The 18,615-nt window shown below is 40.6% G+C and overlaps 1 protein-coding gene across 2 annotated transcripts in view; it reads right to left on the reverse strand.

Annotated features, from left to right (window-relative positions):
* The window catches only part of hcn2b (hyperpolarization activated cyclic nucleotide-gated potassium channel 2b), a 40,965-nt gene that overhangs the window by 7,688 nt on the left and 14,662 nt on the right, over positions 1-18,615 (reverse strand). For both annotated transcript variants that reach the window (XM_046390527.1, XM_046390526.1), the window contains 3 exons: positions 14,110-14,328; positions 4,412-4,558; positions 3,473-3,713 (listed from right to left, as the gene is read on the reverse strand). In XM_046390527.1, the coding sequence (XP_046246483.1) occupies positions 3,473-3,713; positions 4,412-4,558; positions 14,110-14,328 (607 nt within the window). The remainder of the gene's footprint in view (positions 1-3,472; positions 3,714-4,411; positions 4,559-14,109; positions 14,329-18,615) is intronic.

Genomic DNA, 18,615 nt, shown 5'->3' on the forward strand with positions numbered 1-18,615 from the left:
TCCACCACTGGCACAGCACTGACAGCTGTAAGAAGGAAGCCCACTCTATATTTGGAGATGTGCAGCTAAGCCTCATTACATTCAGTTGTTCCCTTTTCCCTCCTCCTGTATCTTCTTCTGTCTAGCTTTCTTCTTCTTTGGGCTGGGGCTGTTGTCTTGGCAACCACATGCCCTCCTTTTTTTTGAAAGGTCGACGTCCCCTGACTCTCAGTGGGAAAGGGAGAAAAATAACACACACGCAAGGAAAATCCATTAAGAGCATGCATAGGGGCAGTAGTATACTGGAATGGACTGCAACTTTGTGTTCATGACTGTGGCGTCTCTAGCAGCATCTGGATCACTGCACAAAGCAAACAAACCAGGAGGTCTTCAGAAAATTACAGAAACACAAACCTACGGATATCAAACAGCACAAAAGAACTATAAGTAATTAGCAGTAGTAGTAGTTTATTACAGGAATAGTTAGTCATTGTGTGGAAACATGCTTGCTTGCTTTTGAAAGTTAAATGAGATAACCAATACCACTCTCATATTATCCATCATACTATCCATCTGAACCCCTTCCAATACCTTCAGGATGAACTGAACAGAGATTGTGAGCCAGGCCTTTTGGTCCCACATCAGTGTCAGACCTCACAAATGCTCTATCGCATGAATGGGTAAATGCACCCTCAGAAATACTCCATAATCTTGTTAAAAGCCTTCCCAGAAGAGAGGAAGCTGTTATAGCTGCAAAGCTGTCGACATATTTAGAATGAGATGCCATTAAAGTCCCTGTTGCTGTAATGATCCTCTGTCCCAGTACTTTTGTCTATATTGTATACATACATTCACTCAATATGCCAGCTTTTTATTCAAAGATTATTTATGTGTGATGTTGAGTATGCCTCTCTGATAAAGGATTTTAAATATACTGTAAATTAATGATTAATAAATCCATGGTTATGCTCCTCATGGTCAGATGTGGGAATGCAAGTAAAAGCTGTGGGAAGTATGAAGCTGTATGAAGCTCTTTAGACAGGAAATTAGCTAAATGTTTTTGTGACTTTTGTCCTGTCATGTCAGACAAATCAAAGTTAAGTTCTAAGTGTTACACAAGCTCCACTTTAGTAAGAGTTGTGGACTCTACAGCATACACAAGACACCCTCTTTTAAGATTCTTTCATAACGTGTAACTTGGGATTTTCCTGGTTATACCTAACACAAAATTTGCATATTGTTAAGATCATAAGCAGAAAGTGCTGAGAGAGGACAGCTAATGAAACCATTGAGGCTCCATTAAAAATCTGTTCAAACCACTGGGTAACCATTAGCATCTTGTGGATAGGGCAACTGTCATCCTCAAATATGATGGAAAATACAGAGAAATCCAAGGCGGCTGCATTTTAGCAGTGATTTTCTTTGGCCTGTTCAGATAAGCAGAAAAAAATCAAGTCAAAAAACTTTTACAGTTTTGTTGCCTAATATTTTGACAGGGAAACTCAAATAAACACATTTTGTCTCTCTCATCTCCAAGTTTCTGAAAATGTACACCAGTTTACAGATAAACTGGTGAAGGTATACACAACCCCCTCAATCTGAACGATTATAAATACAACTAATTTTAATTACAAGACTGAAAAGTGACTGTGAGGCAACATATTGTGAAAGCTTTGGCAATTCAGATTAGTCACACAAGTACTAACACAAACCTATGCAGACTAAAATTCAGGCAGTTTGCCATAGTTTCACCAAACCCAAATTTAGGATCCAGCAGATATTAAATGAAGAAATGCACAACAACAAATGAACAAAAAACAAAGTAATGTGACGGATGTGGCTGGACAAGTGGTGCATTGTTCTGCCAGACTGCAATTCTGAAGAAACAGTCAAAGGCTAAGCTGCAGACACAGCTGCATTTAGAGCCCCATAAAGTGTTTACAAAGCTCTGCCTTACTCGGAACGACTTAATACATTAATGGAGCCAATCCAGGCAAGGTTTGCTGATGACAAACATGTGCCGATAGTAAAGGCCAAGAAATGTAAACAGACTAGAGTGCATACAATTAAAAAAAAAACTGTAACTCAGTCAGAAAGTGTACATAAGGGCAAAGTCTCGTGTTCGTCCTGACATCACTATCTACTTCCTGCTACTTACTAATTGAGAGATTTTACCACAAATACACACTGCACAGCACCTCACTGGAGTGGTTAAAGCATGCTGTCCCTGCAGTCCAAGCCCACTGTGTATGAAGAGAGAGCTGTGATTTCCTCCCTGGTGGCAGGGATGACTCTGAATGGTCTGTGCTTGACATTACAAATGGCCCCGTCATCACTGTTGCGCTGTGCTAATTAGCTGTTATTAATTGGATGCGTGTGTGTGTGAGTGTGTGAGATGTGTATGGCATGTGTGCGCCGTGTATCCAAACCACTCCAATGCCCTGGGCAGCAGGCACATCAACATTACTGCCAGTGAAGTCTGGTCTGCTGCAAGGGGGCACGGGATGTTAAAAATGCAGCCCAAACCATCAGCGAGACCGGGTGTGTGTTTGTGCATGCCTGTGTGGGTTTATGGATGGAGATAGCAGCAGAGGCACCAAATGTTTTTAAACAGTCACAGAGGAACAACAGCCTGGCAAAGTGGGACAGACGTGGCTGTAAGGCAAGACTGCACAAGAAGTCCAAGTAAAATGTCAGGGTGCTGTTTTTTCCTACATCTGCACGTGGCTACAATTCTTATTTAAACACTAAACACACATCTGTGATCTTACCGTAGTTAAATCTTTTGGGATTTTTAAATGTAAATGACATTGGCACTGAAGCACTGAATGGAAGAGAATACAATAGAAGAGAAAAAAATATTTTCAGTTTGACTCAGTTCTGTTCTGTTATGTTCTATTCTATGCTGTTATATTCAGTTATGTCCTGTTAAGAACAGAACAGAATGGAACAGAACACATGTTCTATTCAGCCTTATTATGTTATATTCTATTCTGTTCTCTGTGTGTTGACTTCAGACTCCCTCTAAAATGTTGGACTTGATACTGATCCTGGCAATTTAACAAAGAACCGGCGGTCCGTGGCCAAGAATTGGCGTTCCTGGCATTTACAGCGTAAGTACACTGATTCGTACTGATTTCTTGTTGAATGTATTTGCATGGTCAAACAGCTCTTTTCATTTCAGATGTATTTTTTTGTGTTTTTGTATACGACACTTGACAAATATTAACTAGCGTATTGAGTAGTGTTTTTGCCACTGAGTGGTTGCAATGGTGTAATGGTGAATTCAGCCTATTGTGACAACACAAGCGCAAATGTGTCAAATATTGTATTAGTTCTACTCTAATTTATTCTATCCTATTCTGATTTATTCTATTCTATTCTATTATGGTTTGTTTTTGTTACAGAACAGAATAATAGGATAGAACATGACAGAAGAGAAGAACAGAGCAGAACGGAGTAGTAAGTGATGATCCTACAGACAGAGACATACCTCCAAAGTAGGAGCCGTCCATGAGCTTCATGCTGATGTTTCCTTTGGTCAGGACGCTGACCACCCCGTGCTGGATGAAGTACATCTTCTTGCCGATGGTTCCCTCTCTGACGATGTAGTCTCTGGGCTGGAAGACCTCAAATCTCAGTTTGGTCAGCATGGCTGTCACAAAATTGGGATCGGCGTTGGCAAACAGCGGCATGGAGGCCACCAGCTTACGGCAGTTGAAGTTGACAATTTCCTAAAGGGTGACAGTAAGCAGCATTGTAAGATTGTCAGACATGCATGTTACATATGATGAAAGTCTGTTTCTGTTTCCATGCAGCATTGAAAAGTTATACTGAACGAATTCCAACATCAGAAGGAACAGGAACAGAACGCTGGAAAAATGTGTTGCATTGGCATTTCAGGAAGAACTACTAGAACTATTGATTCTGTGACTGATGAACTGTTCACTCCAAAAAACAGGTAATAAAAACACCATCTCAGAGCAAACTCTCTGTTCGTGTTGAACCATATTTGTTTGGTTGTTGTTTGTTTCTTTTTTCAATATACCTTGAGGCACCCTGGCACAGTTCAGCTTCTGTTTAAGGTGTCCTTTCTGTAAACTGCAGTAAACTGTTTCCACTGGCAGCAGGAAAAACAACTTCTGGGTGTGTGGGAACATAAGGAAAATAACTTTAAAGTCATATGTTCTAGCTAATTCTCACTGAAAACTGGCAAAAACAGGCTACTTAATTGCCTTGTTCGAAAGTAAATAAATAAGCGGAAACAAATAAATAAATACAGAAAAATGCTGGAACTGAGTCTGAGAAAGAGACCACTGTCGCAGCTTTACAATGAATTTATTCTGGTCCAATACCGTGGACTGCAGAGTTGAGATATGTGCATTTGTGAGTGAACTAACACATTGTGGTGGATGAATGGGTGTTTTCATACCTCGCGCAGAGGCTCATTAAGCTCCTCCAGGATGCTCTCTTCATCAAACATCTTGCCTTGGTATCTGTGCTCGTAGTAGTCATGGATCTTCTGTCGGAAGTCGGCCGGTAGTTTGTGGAAGGACATGTACTGCTCCACTTGTTTGTACTGGAGGACGGAGAAACAGAAGCATCAGTGAAAACAGCGTTCAGCAATTCTTAAATAATGGTTAACTCTAAGCTAATTGTGACAGGAATGCATTTGAGAAGTTTGCCTTAAGTTGCAGCATCATGAAAATATTGCCGCCTGTTTATATTATAACTATGAGAGGAAAGTTGTGCTAAAGCTGTGAAGGAAATGTGACAGCTCTGTGAAGCCCGTGAGGATTCATCATGCCCTACTGTGTTTAGAGAAGAAAGAGGCTGCTGCTGTACATCTTAACCACAGCAAGTCTCTCTCTGATGGCACAACATGCTTTATCTTGGAGGGACAAATCAGCAGAAAATATCACCAGGCTCTATGAAAACGTGTCTATTATTGTTCAGCATTTTGCCTTTCATGAAAAAGTGACGCAAAAGCAAACCTTCCATGATCTGTGAAGACCAGAAAAAAAGACCCAGATAAATAATTAAATGGAACCAGTGGGCATTTGTGTTTTCTGAGTTACTATTTTGAGAAAGGAAGATGTTTGTTATTTATGTTAGAATTGATAAATATGTAACTATGCAGCAAGAAAAAAAAAAGAGCTGAAAATGGAGGTTGGCTGAAGCACATCGCATTTGCTCATCCGAGTGATTCACACATTGCATTCATCGCTGTTATGTTTATCTACATCATATTCAGCCTGAATGTCCACTTCTCTCAAGTCATTATGATGCTCCATAACACATTTCATGGCTGGATTCCCTGTGAAAATAGCAGCTGTCTGGGTCTACTGTATAGCATCTCTTTTAAGGTGGAATTGCATGGCACTGTGTCAGTATGGGAATAAATCTATACACTGTATACAATGGAAAAGGCTTTTGGGTTTGTTTTATTTATGCCAGGAAGGGGACATTGCATGTGGTTTCATGTGTTGCCACTCTCTTGTAAACAAGCAAACAAAACAGACAACAAAAAAAATACACAACAACACACAACATCCGCTGGGTAAAAAAGTGACCACATGACTTCTGCTTGAGAGCAGCAGATAACCCCTGCATATCTGTTGTATCAGCAGCAGGCGAACACAAAGAGATGCAGAACGATGCAACAACTGCTGCACATAAAAAACAAAATGTCACTTTGTTAGAAAAAAAAAAATAATAATGATAAAATCAGCTTTTCATGACCCCAAAGACAGAAAAGCTGTTTTAAAACTCATCAATACTGTGCAGTAGGTGGAAAAATCCACATGGCTTTAAAATGTTACATAAGGTCTCCTAAGTATGTGTGTGTGTGTTTGGCAATGTGAGGCATCCTACTGTGGAATAAACTGTCAATTGAATGAGTAGTAGATTTTATGACGTGGGACAAGGGAGACCCTCCCCTGTCCAACAGCGCACCTGGACAGGACAAGACGCAGCTCACAGCTACACACAGAGCTCGGATATGATGGTTAGTTAAGTACTGCTCAAACAGCCTTGGGTAACAGTAGTTTGGATTTTTACGCTGCCACTTATTGGCAGTGAAAGAGAAATTGATTGCACCCTGTCAACCACAGCCTTTGTTGTTTACAGCATACCTGTGGTTTTGCAATGTCTGTATTAATCAGCAGAGCTCTAATTCTTTTGCCTTCTCTCTTTGACGTTAGAGCTGTCACAGCTTTCATTTTTCATTGTTTTATCCTTAGCTGAGGACACATGTTAGAAAGACTGGATATGACAAAAGTAGAAAAACTAGAAATTTTCAAAGAGATAAACAAAAAAAAAAATGGTGGCCAAAGGAAAAAAAGCACAATTTGGAGATTTTCATGTGAGTGAAAAATTGAAGGGAAAACCTGAATGAATGAGTGGAAAAACAAATGCAGGAGTCTCCATACAGGACAGAAAGGGGTTACTGAATAAGATAAGATAAGATAAGATAATCCTTTATTAGTCCCATAACTGGGAAATTACAGTGTTACAGCAGAAAACAGGACATAGAGGGTTCAAAGGAAACAAGTACCTGCAGTTGTACACAGTACAGAAAAGAAAAAGACTATTTACACTAGAGTCCCTCCAGTTATGATTAGTGGATGGATTGATTATTGCACAGATCTGTTTCAGAGACTAAGTATGTAGGTACTGATCCTAGTAGTGGTGTTGCATGAGTAAGGATTACTGCACAATTATTACTACACATGTATTATTGCACAGGTCTGGCATGACCATTCTTCATCACACTAATGATGAATCCTATAAATTCACACAGTACAACAAGACTGCGGTACTCATCTAGCATTAGGCATAACACACAGCTGATCTGGTAAATTCTTACATTAACAGCTAGTGTACAGGGATTACAATTTGACATTCAGTAATTACAGAACAATTACTAACACTCCACGACACGCTTTGACACTTCAGGAGTTAGCTTTAGGAGTTAACTTTGTTGGAGGATTTCTATCTGTTTGGTTTCCGACCAACTGGTCTCGTGGGCTTCATGTCTGCTTGGCACAGTGGCTTGAGGTGCAGGAAGCTGTGAGCTTCTACCAAAGGAGCAGAACACTGTCTGATTTACATGCTGTGGCTTGCTAAGGTTAGGAACCGGTAAGCTAACATAACTCAGTGCTTGCTAAGGACTTCACACGCACCACATCTCAACCAAACTGAACACCTCTGTGAGAGTTTGGACCGACATCTCTGAGAGTAAAAGTCTCCAGAGGCTTGGAGACTCTACAGTGTGCAAAGAATCACTGGGGGTTCGTTTACAGCTCAACACTTTACAGTCCTCTTAGCTCAGGTACAGAAGCAGTAAATTTAACAGATGGACTTTAGAGGCCTCCTTGTGGACATACATCATGTATGTATCAAAAGCAATCCAATTCTTTAATCACGGAGAGTGCCGATGGCCTCCTGCCTGTGAGTCTTGACCAGACAGTGATGATTTATAAGGACACACCTTGTATGGAGGACCAGCGGGGCGCTGACAGTGACCTTGCTTGGTCATTGTCAGTAGATGACACATACATGAGATAGGATGGCTCACCGTCCAGGAAATTGCATTTTGTCACACCGTAAGGTGACATATGGGTTAGAGTGGAAAATGGAGGCTTGACCCTGGTGGATTGGGTGACATGGCAAATCACAATATCCTTACAGCACGCACAGGACATCATTAATTTTGTTTCTCTACAGGAGGATTTTCTCTTCATGATATAAAGCAGTGAGTGGTTTCTATGAAAGAGAAACACTTGGGGTTTTTGTAAGAACTGCAGTGTCTGTGGAAGAGAGTGACATCTGTCCCTATTATTTGTCTGTCATTTTTCTCCAGTGATGTATAATAGTGCTGTCAATCTTCCTCTGTAATTCTATTCAAATTTCTTTCCTTACTATTTTTCAATGCTCATGTTAATCCAGCTATACACTGTGTACACTGTCTTTATATATTATATTCAGTTTAGTTTGACAGCAGTGAGTAGAGTCAGCAGATGTGAGGCAACCCTTCAACATTGCAAATATATATACATTAGGCGGTCTTAACACTCACAATCAATGAACAAATAGCTGATTGTTTTATATTTTCCCTTTTATTTACTATTGCTTTTTAATAAAGCAAAAGTATTCCTTATTTAACTACTCAATTAAACATTGGAGGAGTCGGTAGAAAGCCCCCCCCCCCCCATCCCCCCAACACACACTCACAAACACACTTCAGCAAAAAAATTACTAAAGACTTTTTTTTACTTAAACTTCCTCCCCATTTGCTGTGTGTCAGTAACAATAAAGATGCCGCTGACTTCCAGAGTATCCAGCTCATTCAATCAAGCATGAGGATGAACTGAGAGGCTCCTATTAAGTGTTTCCTGCCTCGGGTTTCAGTGTGTGGCAGTCTCAATTAAGCTGAAATGACATCTCACTAACTCCCTCTCTCCCTCGTGTTCCCCTCTTCTTTAAAAGTGGCTATTGAAGGAGCTGAGCTTTATTGACTTTCTGATTTTTTCCAGCATTAGACTTCGATTAGTGACCATGTCACTCAAAGTCAGTGGGATGGGAGTGAGACTCAAATGGCCTCATGCCTACCGCACCCCAAAAAAGAAAAATGCTTAATTGCACAATCTGAAGCTATAAGCAGCTGTAGTGACGCTTATTTCTCTCAACAGGGAAACACCATGAGAATATGTTGGGAATGGAAAATATTATGGAAATCCATAATTCACGCCATGTTACCACATGAACATGTTTGTTGCTTAGAGAAGAAACAAAGGGGAAGATGGAAACAGATGATGGGTGTATGACACCCTGAACTGTCAGTTAATGCTCTGACTCACAAACTACTGACATAAAACTCATATATATGAACAAATTTATAGTATGGGACACACTTCTGCCATTAATACTTACTTCCCAAGAGAGAAGGATTTTAGAAACTGAACTTCAACCACATACGCACATCTGACACCTAAATTGCATTAATAATGCCATGTAAACTGTAATGAAGTTAAGAACTCAAACACTGTGGCGGGGGATGAGATAAGACTGGACTTAGACCCTCCTGCCATAACAAATGCATTACATTTCTTAAATCCAATCTGTTCCTCTCAGCCTGTGGACTTAGTTGGGGGGGCACAGAGGTTTTTTTATGGGACATAAAGCCCCTGGTTTGAACATGATGCATGGCTGCTACTGTAAGCTGCCATGGAGGGAAGGGAGAAATTGAAGTGACCCTCCCATTAATGGGGCATGTCACTAAGCATCAGGGCTCAGGATATGAAAAGTCTTATATCTGTGTGTGTGTGTGTGTGTGTGTGTGTGTGAGTGAGTGAAACCCAAGTTAAACCCAAGTAGAGTTCAGCAGCATCCTTTAGCACATGGACTGAAGAGTGGAGACAGACTCACAGAATTAAACACACAAATGTGCACACACACTCTCTAGCACAGGCCGAGGCAGGCGCACACACACACACACACGGCCCCACTTTACGAAAGAGAAGAAAACAGAATCAATTCAAATAAAGTTCGGGTGATGCTGAGCTGAAACTGTATTCTTGACTTGGGAAACAGTGTCTGACAACACAAAAATCTTAATTCAACGTCCACTTATTGGCTGGAGCTTTCAAATGTATCTGTCGCTGTTGAGATGTAGCTGAGAGCTAGTAAGTGACCTTGAGTTCAAATTTATTTACTTCTTTATTTTTGTCAAATTTAAACTGAAATGTTTAATCTATCAAATCCATCAAAGTGTCAGAGACCAGGTCAGGTCACTGTACATGTTGTGGAGTCGCTGTATGATGTGTCAAGGCCCAGTGGGTCTCTGCTCATCATTGGATTCCCCGGGGGTCACATCTTTCTCGTCTCACCACTATTCGGACATAGTGCTGTATTTCTCTTGAGGGGGAGGAAGTGATGAGGGAGGCATAGCGGGAGTGCAGTTACATAATGGCTAATGCCCTCTGTCGATGTGCGGTGTCCGCTGGCAGATGGTGTATTGCCCAACAGTCAAGGGCGAATGGACATATGAAGGAGGGGAGGGCTGGAGATGTGAAGAGTGTGGAGAAACACGGGATGAGGGCACCGGACACCTCAACATGAGAGAGGGGATAACAAAGTTACACTAAGCTGCCGCCACTGCCTCGTTTCTACTGATGTATTGTTTGTGGAGACTGTGTGACCACCCACAGACACACTCACTGTCAAATAACAGCACCTACAGCTTCACTTGACAACACTGTGGTGCTTCCCACACTCTGGCCAGCTCATTTTAAAAATGGTTGTTTCTTGAGAACAGAGATGCTTTACAGTGATTCCTAACTGGAGGCACTTGGGTCCCAGGGATGCTTCTGCAGTTGCCAGGAGGTATGGGGAAAGGCTGTACAGTGCTCAAGTAATCTGAATAAATAGATTATGATTATTATTATTACAGTTATGACTACATTTTACATATTTACACATATGTCTTTAAGATGGAAACGATCCTCCTACAGGATTACAAACTGGGGTGGTGCTGATCTTTGGTAAATTTGTTTAAATTTTTAAAAATCAGAATTCCTTTATTTATCCCCCAAGGGAAATTCTTTAAAAGCAGAGCTAAATGGTCTAAATAGGTGAGAACAATGAGAGAGAGAGCATTTAACCAGAAGCAGTAGGTAAACTGGTAACATTCAGTGAAATAGCTAAAAGAAACCTACAAATGGTTGAAAGGGCCACCAAAAGCTAAACCGTGACAATTCAGCTGTATGACAAACAGTTGACAGCTGGGCAGCACTGCTTTACAGTGTTTCTCATTAACATCTCCCTCTCTTATGTGTGTGTCTCTATTTATATTTTTTGGTCCCTGACCCTGCTAAACACACAGTTCACCAAAGAACATATGTTCTGATAAAGGAGAAAAAATAGCAGCATGCCTTGTCTAACTGTTGAACCTGCAGTAAACAGTTGGAATCTCTCTGTCAGTGAGGTCTTTGTCTGTGCAGAGAAGACACTTAGTGCTGGAGACATTATTTCTGTCCCGACGCTGAGCGGGATGCTAACTGTTTACTCTGTGTTATGTCAATACAAGTCCACGCTGTGGCTAGCATTTACATTATCTTAGATAAAGAATGCCTTTTGTCAGACAGGCGGGTTCCAACCCATAGCTCTGTCTCCAGTCTGCTATCTGATGGCGAGACTTACTGCGGACTGCAGTGCAGCACGGTTCAGTTCATTGGTTAATGATGAACAAACAGTCACGAGAAGCTGGAGATGGACTGCATGTTGGATGAGTTGTCTTAGTCCAGCCTAGCAGGGTGTTGCCAATCTGTTCATTATTTCACTGTTGTGCAGGAACTTTAAATTGCTACAGACGTCACATCACTGACAGAGTACAGCTACACGTAACTGACACAGAATACAGACTCCAGCATAGAGTCAGCAGCTCATTTGTCTTTCCTTGCACTTTTTTCCCTTTAGTCTCGCTTCAAGAGGACGTCCTTTACACTTCTGGCATTCATGTCAAACAACCCATCTGGAAACCAATTACAGCATAATGGTATGGCAACTTTTTCCAACAAAGTTTCATACATACAAATTTGGTGAAAACTAAATGAAGTTTGTGGAGAAAAAAAAAAGTCAAAAGAGTTCGGGCAGCAATGGGTGGGGAGTTTTATGATCAAGTTGAATCAAACAGATCATGAAGCAAAAAGTATTCCCCTACGCTTTCAGGAGTTATGAGGCAAAATGTGAAATATTTCATAATTGTCCACTCTGTAGTGCTATAGGGTTGCAGAACTCTTATCACTTTCTCCTTGGACCTTGACCTAACTTGGCAAAAAAATTCCAGTAACATCTCGTTTTTGAGGTAGGCCTACTGTTTTCAAAGTTTACAAAGTTCACTACAGGAAAGTGGGGAAAAAAATAAAAACATTTAATAATAAAGTGTAAAACCCAATCAAGATAAAAACATAGAAAACACGGGGGAATGGGGAAACCAACCAAAGGCTGACATCTGACAAAACAAGCACAGTCACTTTTAGGCTCATGTCCTGTGTGAGGGTCTTATGTTAAATGCCATATAACATGTCAGCAAAGTTCATGGGACAGCTAATGAAAGTGTGGGTTTATCCAAAATGACACAAAATACATGTTAAGTCTATTCTTCTTATATTGTATTGCAGAAGAGTCTTTCATTTTTTGAGTAAAACTGACCCTATGAATTGTACTTTATCTTTGACCATCATCACTGAGGTGAAAGTTCCACAACAACGACCCATTTTGCATGTGTGTGTATCTAGCGTATACAGTCACGCATGGAGTTCGGTATGCTCAGTGATTATGGATGGTGTACCCCAGATCCATTAATAGCGTGTCCCTTCTCAGCTTTATTTACTATCCTCATAAAACTGACACATACATAACAAAAACCAGCCCCCCCCACACACACACACACGCACACACACAGCAGAGTTAGTTTGCTATAAACTCAACATCATCATGGATGCTCACTGATATCATGACCTACAAAATAAAGCAAGATGATTAACTCTCCAATATGACGCACAACCAGGCCACGAGAGCCAGAACATAAACAGAATACAGCTACACAGTACGGAAAAGAAAGACGTAAACCTGATCACCCTTTGTTCCAAACACTGGTCAAGGCTTCAGCCAAACAACAAAGCTTGACCAATCCCTCTGATGTACGCGTGCGTGTCTGCATGCAAGTGCATGTGTGATAGATAGCATATGACACCACAACATCATTCAGGATCTAAGGAAGCTAACAAGGCACAGAGCAGCACTGACACCATCGCCTTATAAGGCAGGAGAGAGCTCTCTCTCGAATCTTAAACGAGCAACCCGTCTCTGTTTATGTCAAAAGTATTAACATTACCCACACTGTCAGAGGACAAGCACTGTGGGTTAACTCTCTTCAAGGAGCCATGTGGTGTCTTCCCATACCCCAGACCAGTGGCTCCTAAACTTTTTGTTCCAGAATCGCACATCTGGTAAGAATTTTGCCAACCCGTCACCAAAATAGTCATACATTCTGTCACTGTCTTACTTGTGGATGCAAATATAGTGGAAATAAATTATTCCCCTTCTTGCTGGGACCCCCTCAAGGACCCCTGGGGTCCCTGAACTCATTTGACTTTGAAAACCACTGGCCTAGACATGTCCTGGCTGGGAAAGGAAATCCTGGAGTTAACCACCTGATTTATCTTATCACAGAGCTAAAGACAGACTTTAATGAAACAGTCATTGTTCTATACTACACCATTTGGTTTTTTCAAATTCCAAAAAAAAAAGAAAAAGAAAAACTCCACTCCAATACAGCATGGATGAAAAATTAAAATAAAAAAGATATCAACATCGAGATATCTTTGCAGAAAATGTGTTCTCAGTGACTCTGGATAATCCAACAGAGTCCACAGTTTTATATGGGATTATTTCTTCACTACAGGGTAGTTCCAATGACAACTGTTTACTGCGTGGTCTGTGGATTACTTAGGGTGACCAGGACATTGTTTCTGAAGAGAGATGTTAGTGCTGAATTTATCTTCTTAAGTACAGTTTTATATTGAGAAATGAGCTTATATGTTCTCTTTCCAGAGTTAGATGAGAACATTGATACCACTATGATGCCGGCCCCTTATATGTGAAGCCAGGAACACCAGCCTTGCTTAAAGACTGTTTTTTTGTCACAGCGCATAACTCAAGATTAGATACGCTGCAATCAGTTAGTGAGCTTTAAAGGTACTAATAGGCATATTTAACATTGGACACAGTCAGGCTAGCTGTTTCCTCCTGCTTCCAGTAGCTATGCTAAGTTAAACGATTTTCACACAAAAGTGGTATCAATCGTCTCATCTTCTCAACTCACAATTTCAAAACTATGATCACCACAAAAATTCCATTTGCCACCATTTTGTTGCTGAAATCTCAAAATTTGGACAAATAAAACCACAACTGTCTGCATGTCTAGATACTACTGGGTGTAAGTCACTACACAGTTTTTTTCTAATTTAGTTAAACTGATCATTAATCTGACCCATCAACATTAGCTTGATTTGCACAGTAACTCTGATGAAATGACTCAGCTGCAAAAACCAGCCAGAACATTACCTTTTCTTGGTATTGCCGTCTGGATGAGTCCAGAGACTGGATGAGTGCAGTTGCGTGGCCGATGAACATGGCGTAGCAGGTGGCTCCGACGATCATACTGAGCATGGTCAGCCAGATATCTGACATGCTCTCTGGTGCTTGTCTTCCATATCCAATGCACAGCATGTGGCTCATGGCCTTAAAGAGGGCAAAGGAGTAGAGCTCACTCCATGAGTCATTCTGTTGGGAGAGATGGAGGAAAGGGACAAAAAAAACACAAATAAATAAGTTGAGAAAATAAAATATATGGAAGGTGGAAGAGATGGGAGTGAAAGAAGAAAAATCAGGGTTATTCTGACTTAGAATAGCTCCTTACTTATTTACTTACTTATATTTTCACTGTCATGCTACAATGATTTTGACCTGATGACCCGAGCCTGTCTGCCTAAGGTAGACTGTTAAAGGCACATTGCAGTGAAAGTTATACAAGTTAGAGTGTGAAAGAAGTGGTGATACAGAGAGTGGATTTAAGAATAAAAGAGCTAAAGAGTGAGACATTAGTGGTGAAGCATAGAGCACTGTGTCTGCTGATTGTTTCAGGTTTGGTGGAGAGCCTTATCATCATCACTGAGCATCAAGCAGAAGGAGAAGGAAAAAAGTGAGGGTTAATGAGCAGCCTGTACATCTGCTCGCACCAGTCTGCCTTTGATTGGTGCTCACACACTCAGTCAACCTTAATTCCCCCATGTTAGATTCATCAGAAAGCTCTCCACAGGCACAGCCGAACCTCACATCCTCCCCTCAAACAGCTGTGGCTCACACACTGTCCGGAGTTTACCACTATGTGTGCATTTCTTCGCCAGCTCCTTCTGTCCCTCTCTGGGACAAGTGGTGTCTGCAGTCACTGATTGACTGGTTGGATTCTTATCTGATTTGTATTTTTCCAAGGGGCATTTGCATTTTATTTGCAATTCAAATTTGGTTGGTTCTGAAGGAGGTGAAAGAGGACGCACTGGCAAAACTGAAAATGAGTGTTTGAAAAGGTGATGTGAGGGACAGCAAAGAAACAAAACACAGCAGGAAAACCAAAAACTTGCCCCTGGTGTCAGACTGTGAGCTTAGCTCCACCCCAAAGCATGGCCCAAAATTTCCTATCTGTATTGATTTGCCATCTGGATTGTTGTTTGTATTTGTTTGAAGAGAGAAAGTGGGTCTTCCAATCTTTCGTAAAAGACAGAGAAACCCCCATCCTCAGTTTGAAGTCTTAATATGAGCGCTATCGTCACATCTCCAGCTTTGTAGTTATTTCTATATGATGTAGCCATCTAACTGCAGTCCTTGTCTCACTGTCAGCCATAGCCCTTAAGCCCATTATAATAAGTAACATTTTCCACAAACCATGAGAGAACATTTACATTGCCTTAGTCTGAGCCTCATCCCCGCTGGCCCGGGTGGTGATCAGACCCAGAGCTGAATGTCTCCAGACAGATATCAGCATGCTTGCCACATTGCTGGTGGATAAACAGCAAGAGTAGGAGGCCCTAACCCAGAGCCCAGGCACAGAAATAAACACCTTCTTACACATGGCTGCATTTGTTTCTCTCTCTCTCACACACACACACACACATATTATGGATTCCAAATTTACTGTGCAGTACAGTGTGTGAAGGAAGCTAGACTGCAAAAATATGAACAAAAATTGAAAAAAGTGACAGGTGCTGAGTAGAATCTGTACATGAAATCGAAAAACAGCCCTTGGCTTGACTGTCTGTGATTCACGCAACAACTCCTGATGATAAAATTGGCTCTCTACTACTGCCACATGCTACTGTGGCATTTATAAGACAACATTACTGTAAATCCACAGGCGTCCTGCCAGTAACAGTATAATTCATCACTGGGTCGAAGATGCATTACTCTCAGTCTGTTTGTGTGGTTGTTTGAGTGTTGGTGAAAGCCCAGAGGTATGAATCAGCTCCTGTAGAAATGCTTTTGTAAACATGGAGCTCCATGTTGCAGGTGAGTCTCCTGTGCCTGCTCTGATTTACACACAGATTTTCATCACAAATCTGAATTAGGCATAACTGATGTTCCAAGTTTAGATATTGAAACCAGCAGATGCATTCACAACATATGAATGCCTATATATAATAAAACGGTTTTAGCATGTCTAGTTACATGCATGATTTAAAGGAATAGTTTGATATTTTGGGAAACATGCTTATTCACTTTCTCACCAAAAGACAAGAAGTTTGATACAACTCCCATATGGTAATGAGGTAGCTACAGCTAGTTAGCTTGGCTTAGCATGTAGGCTGGTGCAGAAACTTATGGAGTCTCCACAGGATGTCTGGCATCTACCGAGGCTACCTGTTTACCCCGTTCCCTTTTGTTATGCTAAGCTAAGCCACCCAGCTCCTTCAAAATAAAGGAAACAAGCCTATTTTCCAAAAGTTGAACTGTTTCTTTACATGTGACTGTATGAGCTGTATGAAAACCTTTCAAGTCGGCGACAGCACAGCCCGTCCAGCAATAACTGCTATAAGTTTGTGATAATAGCTGATTAAAACTGACACACTGCACAGCTGTCTCTTACTATTTTAAATTACAGCCTTCATAGTAACACAATAAACTAATTCTAGAGAGAATTAGAGGGGATAGAGGGGTGTGGGGGGAACAAATGACATTAGCTCTTGTGTTCATTTTATTTGCCATCGGTCTTCACTGAGCAGTGTGGATGATAGCAAATTGTACATAATATATTTAGGGAGGAACACAAAGGCACATCTTTGATGCATGATGGAACAAGTATAGAATGGTGAGCGTACGTGCATGCTGGCACATCCATCTGGGTTTACATGCCGTTTGACACTCAGCTTGTATTTGGTGTGTGTGTGTGTGTGTGTGTATGTGTGCATGTGCATGTGAATGTGTGTGTGTGTGCCAGTCATTCTGTTGAGCATCTCTTTGACATGGTACAGTCCTCATCTGACAGTCTAAAGCCGACATGGTGAGTTTGGTTTGCTTGAGAGGACTGACATTTTTATGACACTGACATTAAGAATTTTAATATTTAAACTGCAATAAACCTTGTTAGCAATGGTAAGATTCATTATTTAAATCTAGTGGGTTTGTGTTTTTATTCATTATTTAAAGCCAAATGAGTACAGAGAGTTGCAAGATGGTTTGCTGTCTACTGGAAATACTTGACAATATTAATGAAGAATACTGACATTAAATACTAAAATATTTCTTTTCACTGGAGTACTCAAGCATTAACTTAAACTGGAGTGTGTGTTAAAGTAGAAACAATGGACCCATGAGCAAAATTTAAGAGCATAACTTCAATTCATCACATGAACTGCAACATCATCATCCTCTTCTCTTCCTCTGATAGTAGCTTTTTCTCAAAGTGTGGTACCAAACTGTTTTCTCTGAATATGAGTTAATATGTATCGGTGGCAGCATACTGTAGCCACAATCATTATTTATTTTTATTGCTCCCAAAAATAAGGAACATTGTAAGTAATCATATGAATGTGTTCTAAAATGTAGTCAATAACTACAGTGAGACTGTGCTACATGCTAACATAAAGAAGTTCAGCTGGTGTAATGTTTACCATGTTCAGTAACTTAGTTTAGTGTGTTAACATTTGTTTATGAGCACTAAACACAAAGTACAATGAGTCCGATGGGAACTGCATCAGTTTTGCAGTACTGAACTCTTAACTGTTAACTCTCTACTGAACTTTTGGACAAATTAACGTTTGGAGGAAAAGTGAAAAGGTCAACTAAAGTAAAGAAGAGTCATCCTCTGAGGACCATAAATGCTGGTAAAATACAGTATTTCATATCAATCTGTTCTAGACTCCTTGAAACTTTGGAGTAGAAGGGATGAACCAATTGGCTGACCAACAATCAGACCAACTGCCACAGCAAAAACAGACTGTGTTGTACTTAAAGTGTACTTGTGTGGTTGATTTAAATTATTTATTTCAGTCTGGTTTATAGAAGTCTCACTGAAGCACTTATTGTGTCTTTAACTTCGGCAGATGGAACATTGATACTTGTAAATCATGTGGCAGGGTTTGAATGAATTTGCAAGAGGAATATGACTCAGTGGATCAGTGCTTGCTGCTCACTAAGCTGTTGTTGTTTGGTTTGAGCTCATTAACTTAAATTCGTATTTCTCTGAGAGGAAGTACTTCAGTATCATGTGTCCAAAGAACCTCTTAATGCAATAGATTAAACAAATATGTGGCATACATATTTGACATCTTCTGTATAGTTCCAGTGGAGACTGAGATGTCACATTTTTTATACTATCACTGAACTGTTACATTAAAAAGTTTCAACAGCTAAAGGGAACGTAGTCTAAATTATATGGGAGAGGGGCTAGTTTGCTCTCTCCAGATTTACGTTTGGAGCCTTTCTTCTTACATTTAATTGTATTTGGTTAAATCTTGTTAACTTCACTGCTCTGAGATTTCTTGCTTTTGAAATTGTCACCACACCCTTCCGTTCGCT

Source organism: Scatophagus argus, chromosome 6 (assembly GCF_020382885.2).
Source record: "Scatophagus argus isolate fScaArg1 chromosome 6, fScaArg1.pri, whole genome shotgun sequence".
Lineage (NCBI taxonomy): Eukaryota > Metazoa > Chordata > Actinopteri > Scatophagidae > Scatophagus > Scatophagus argus.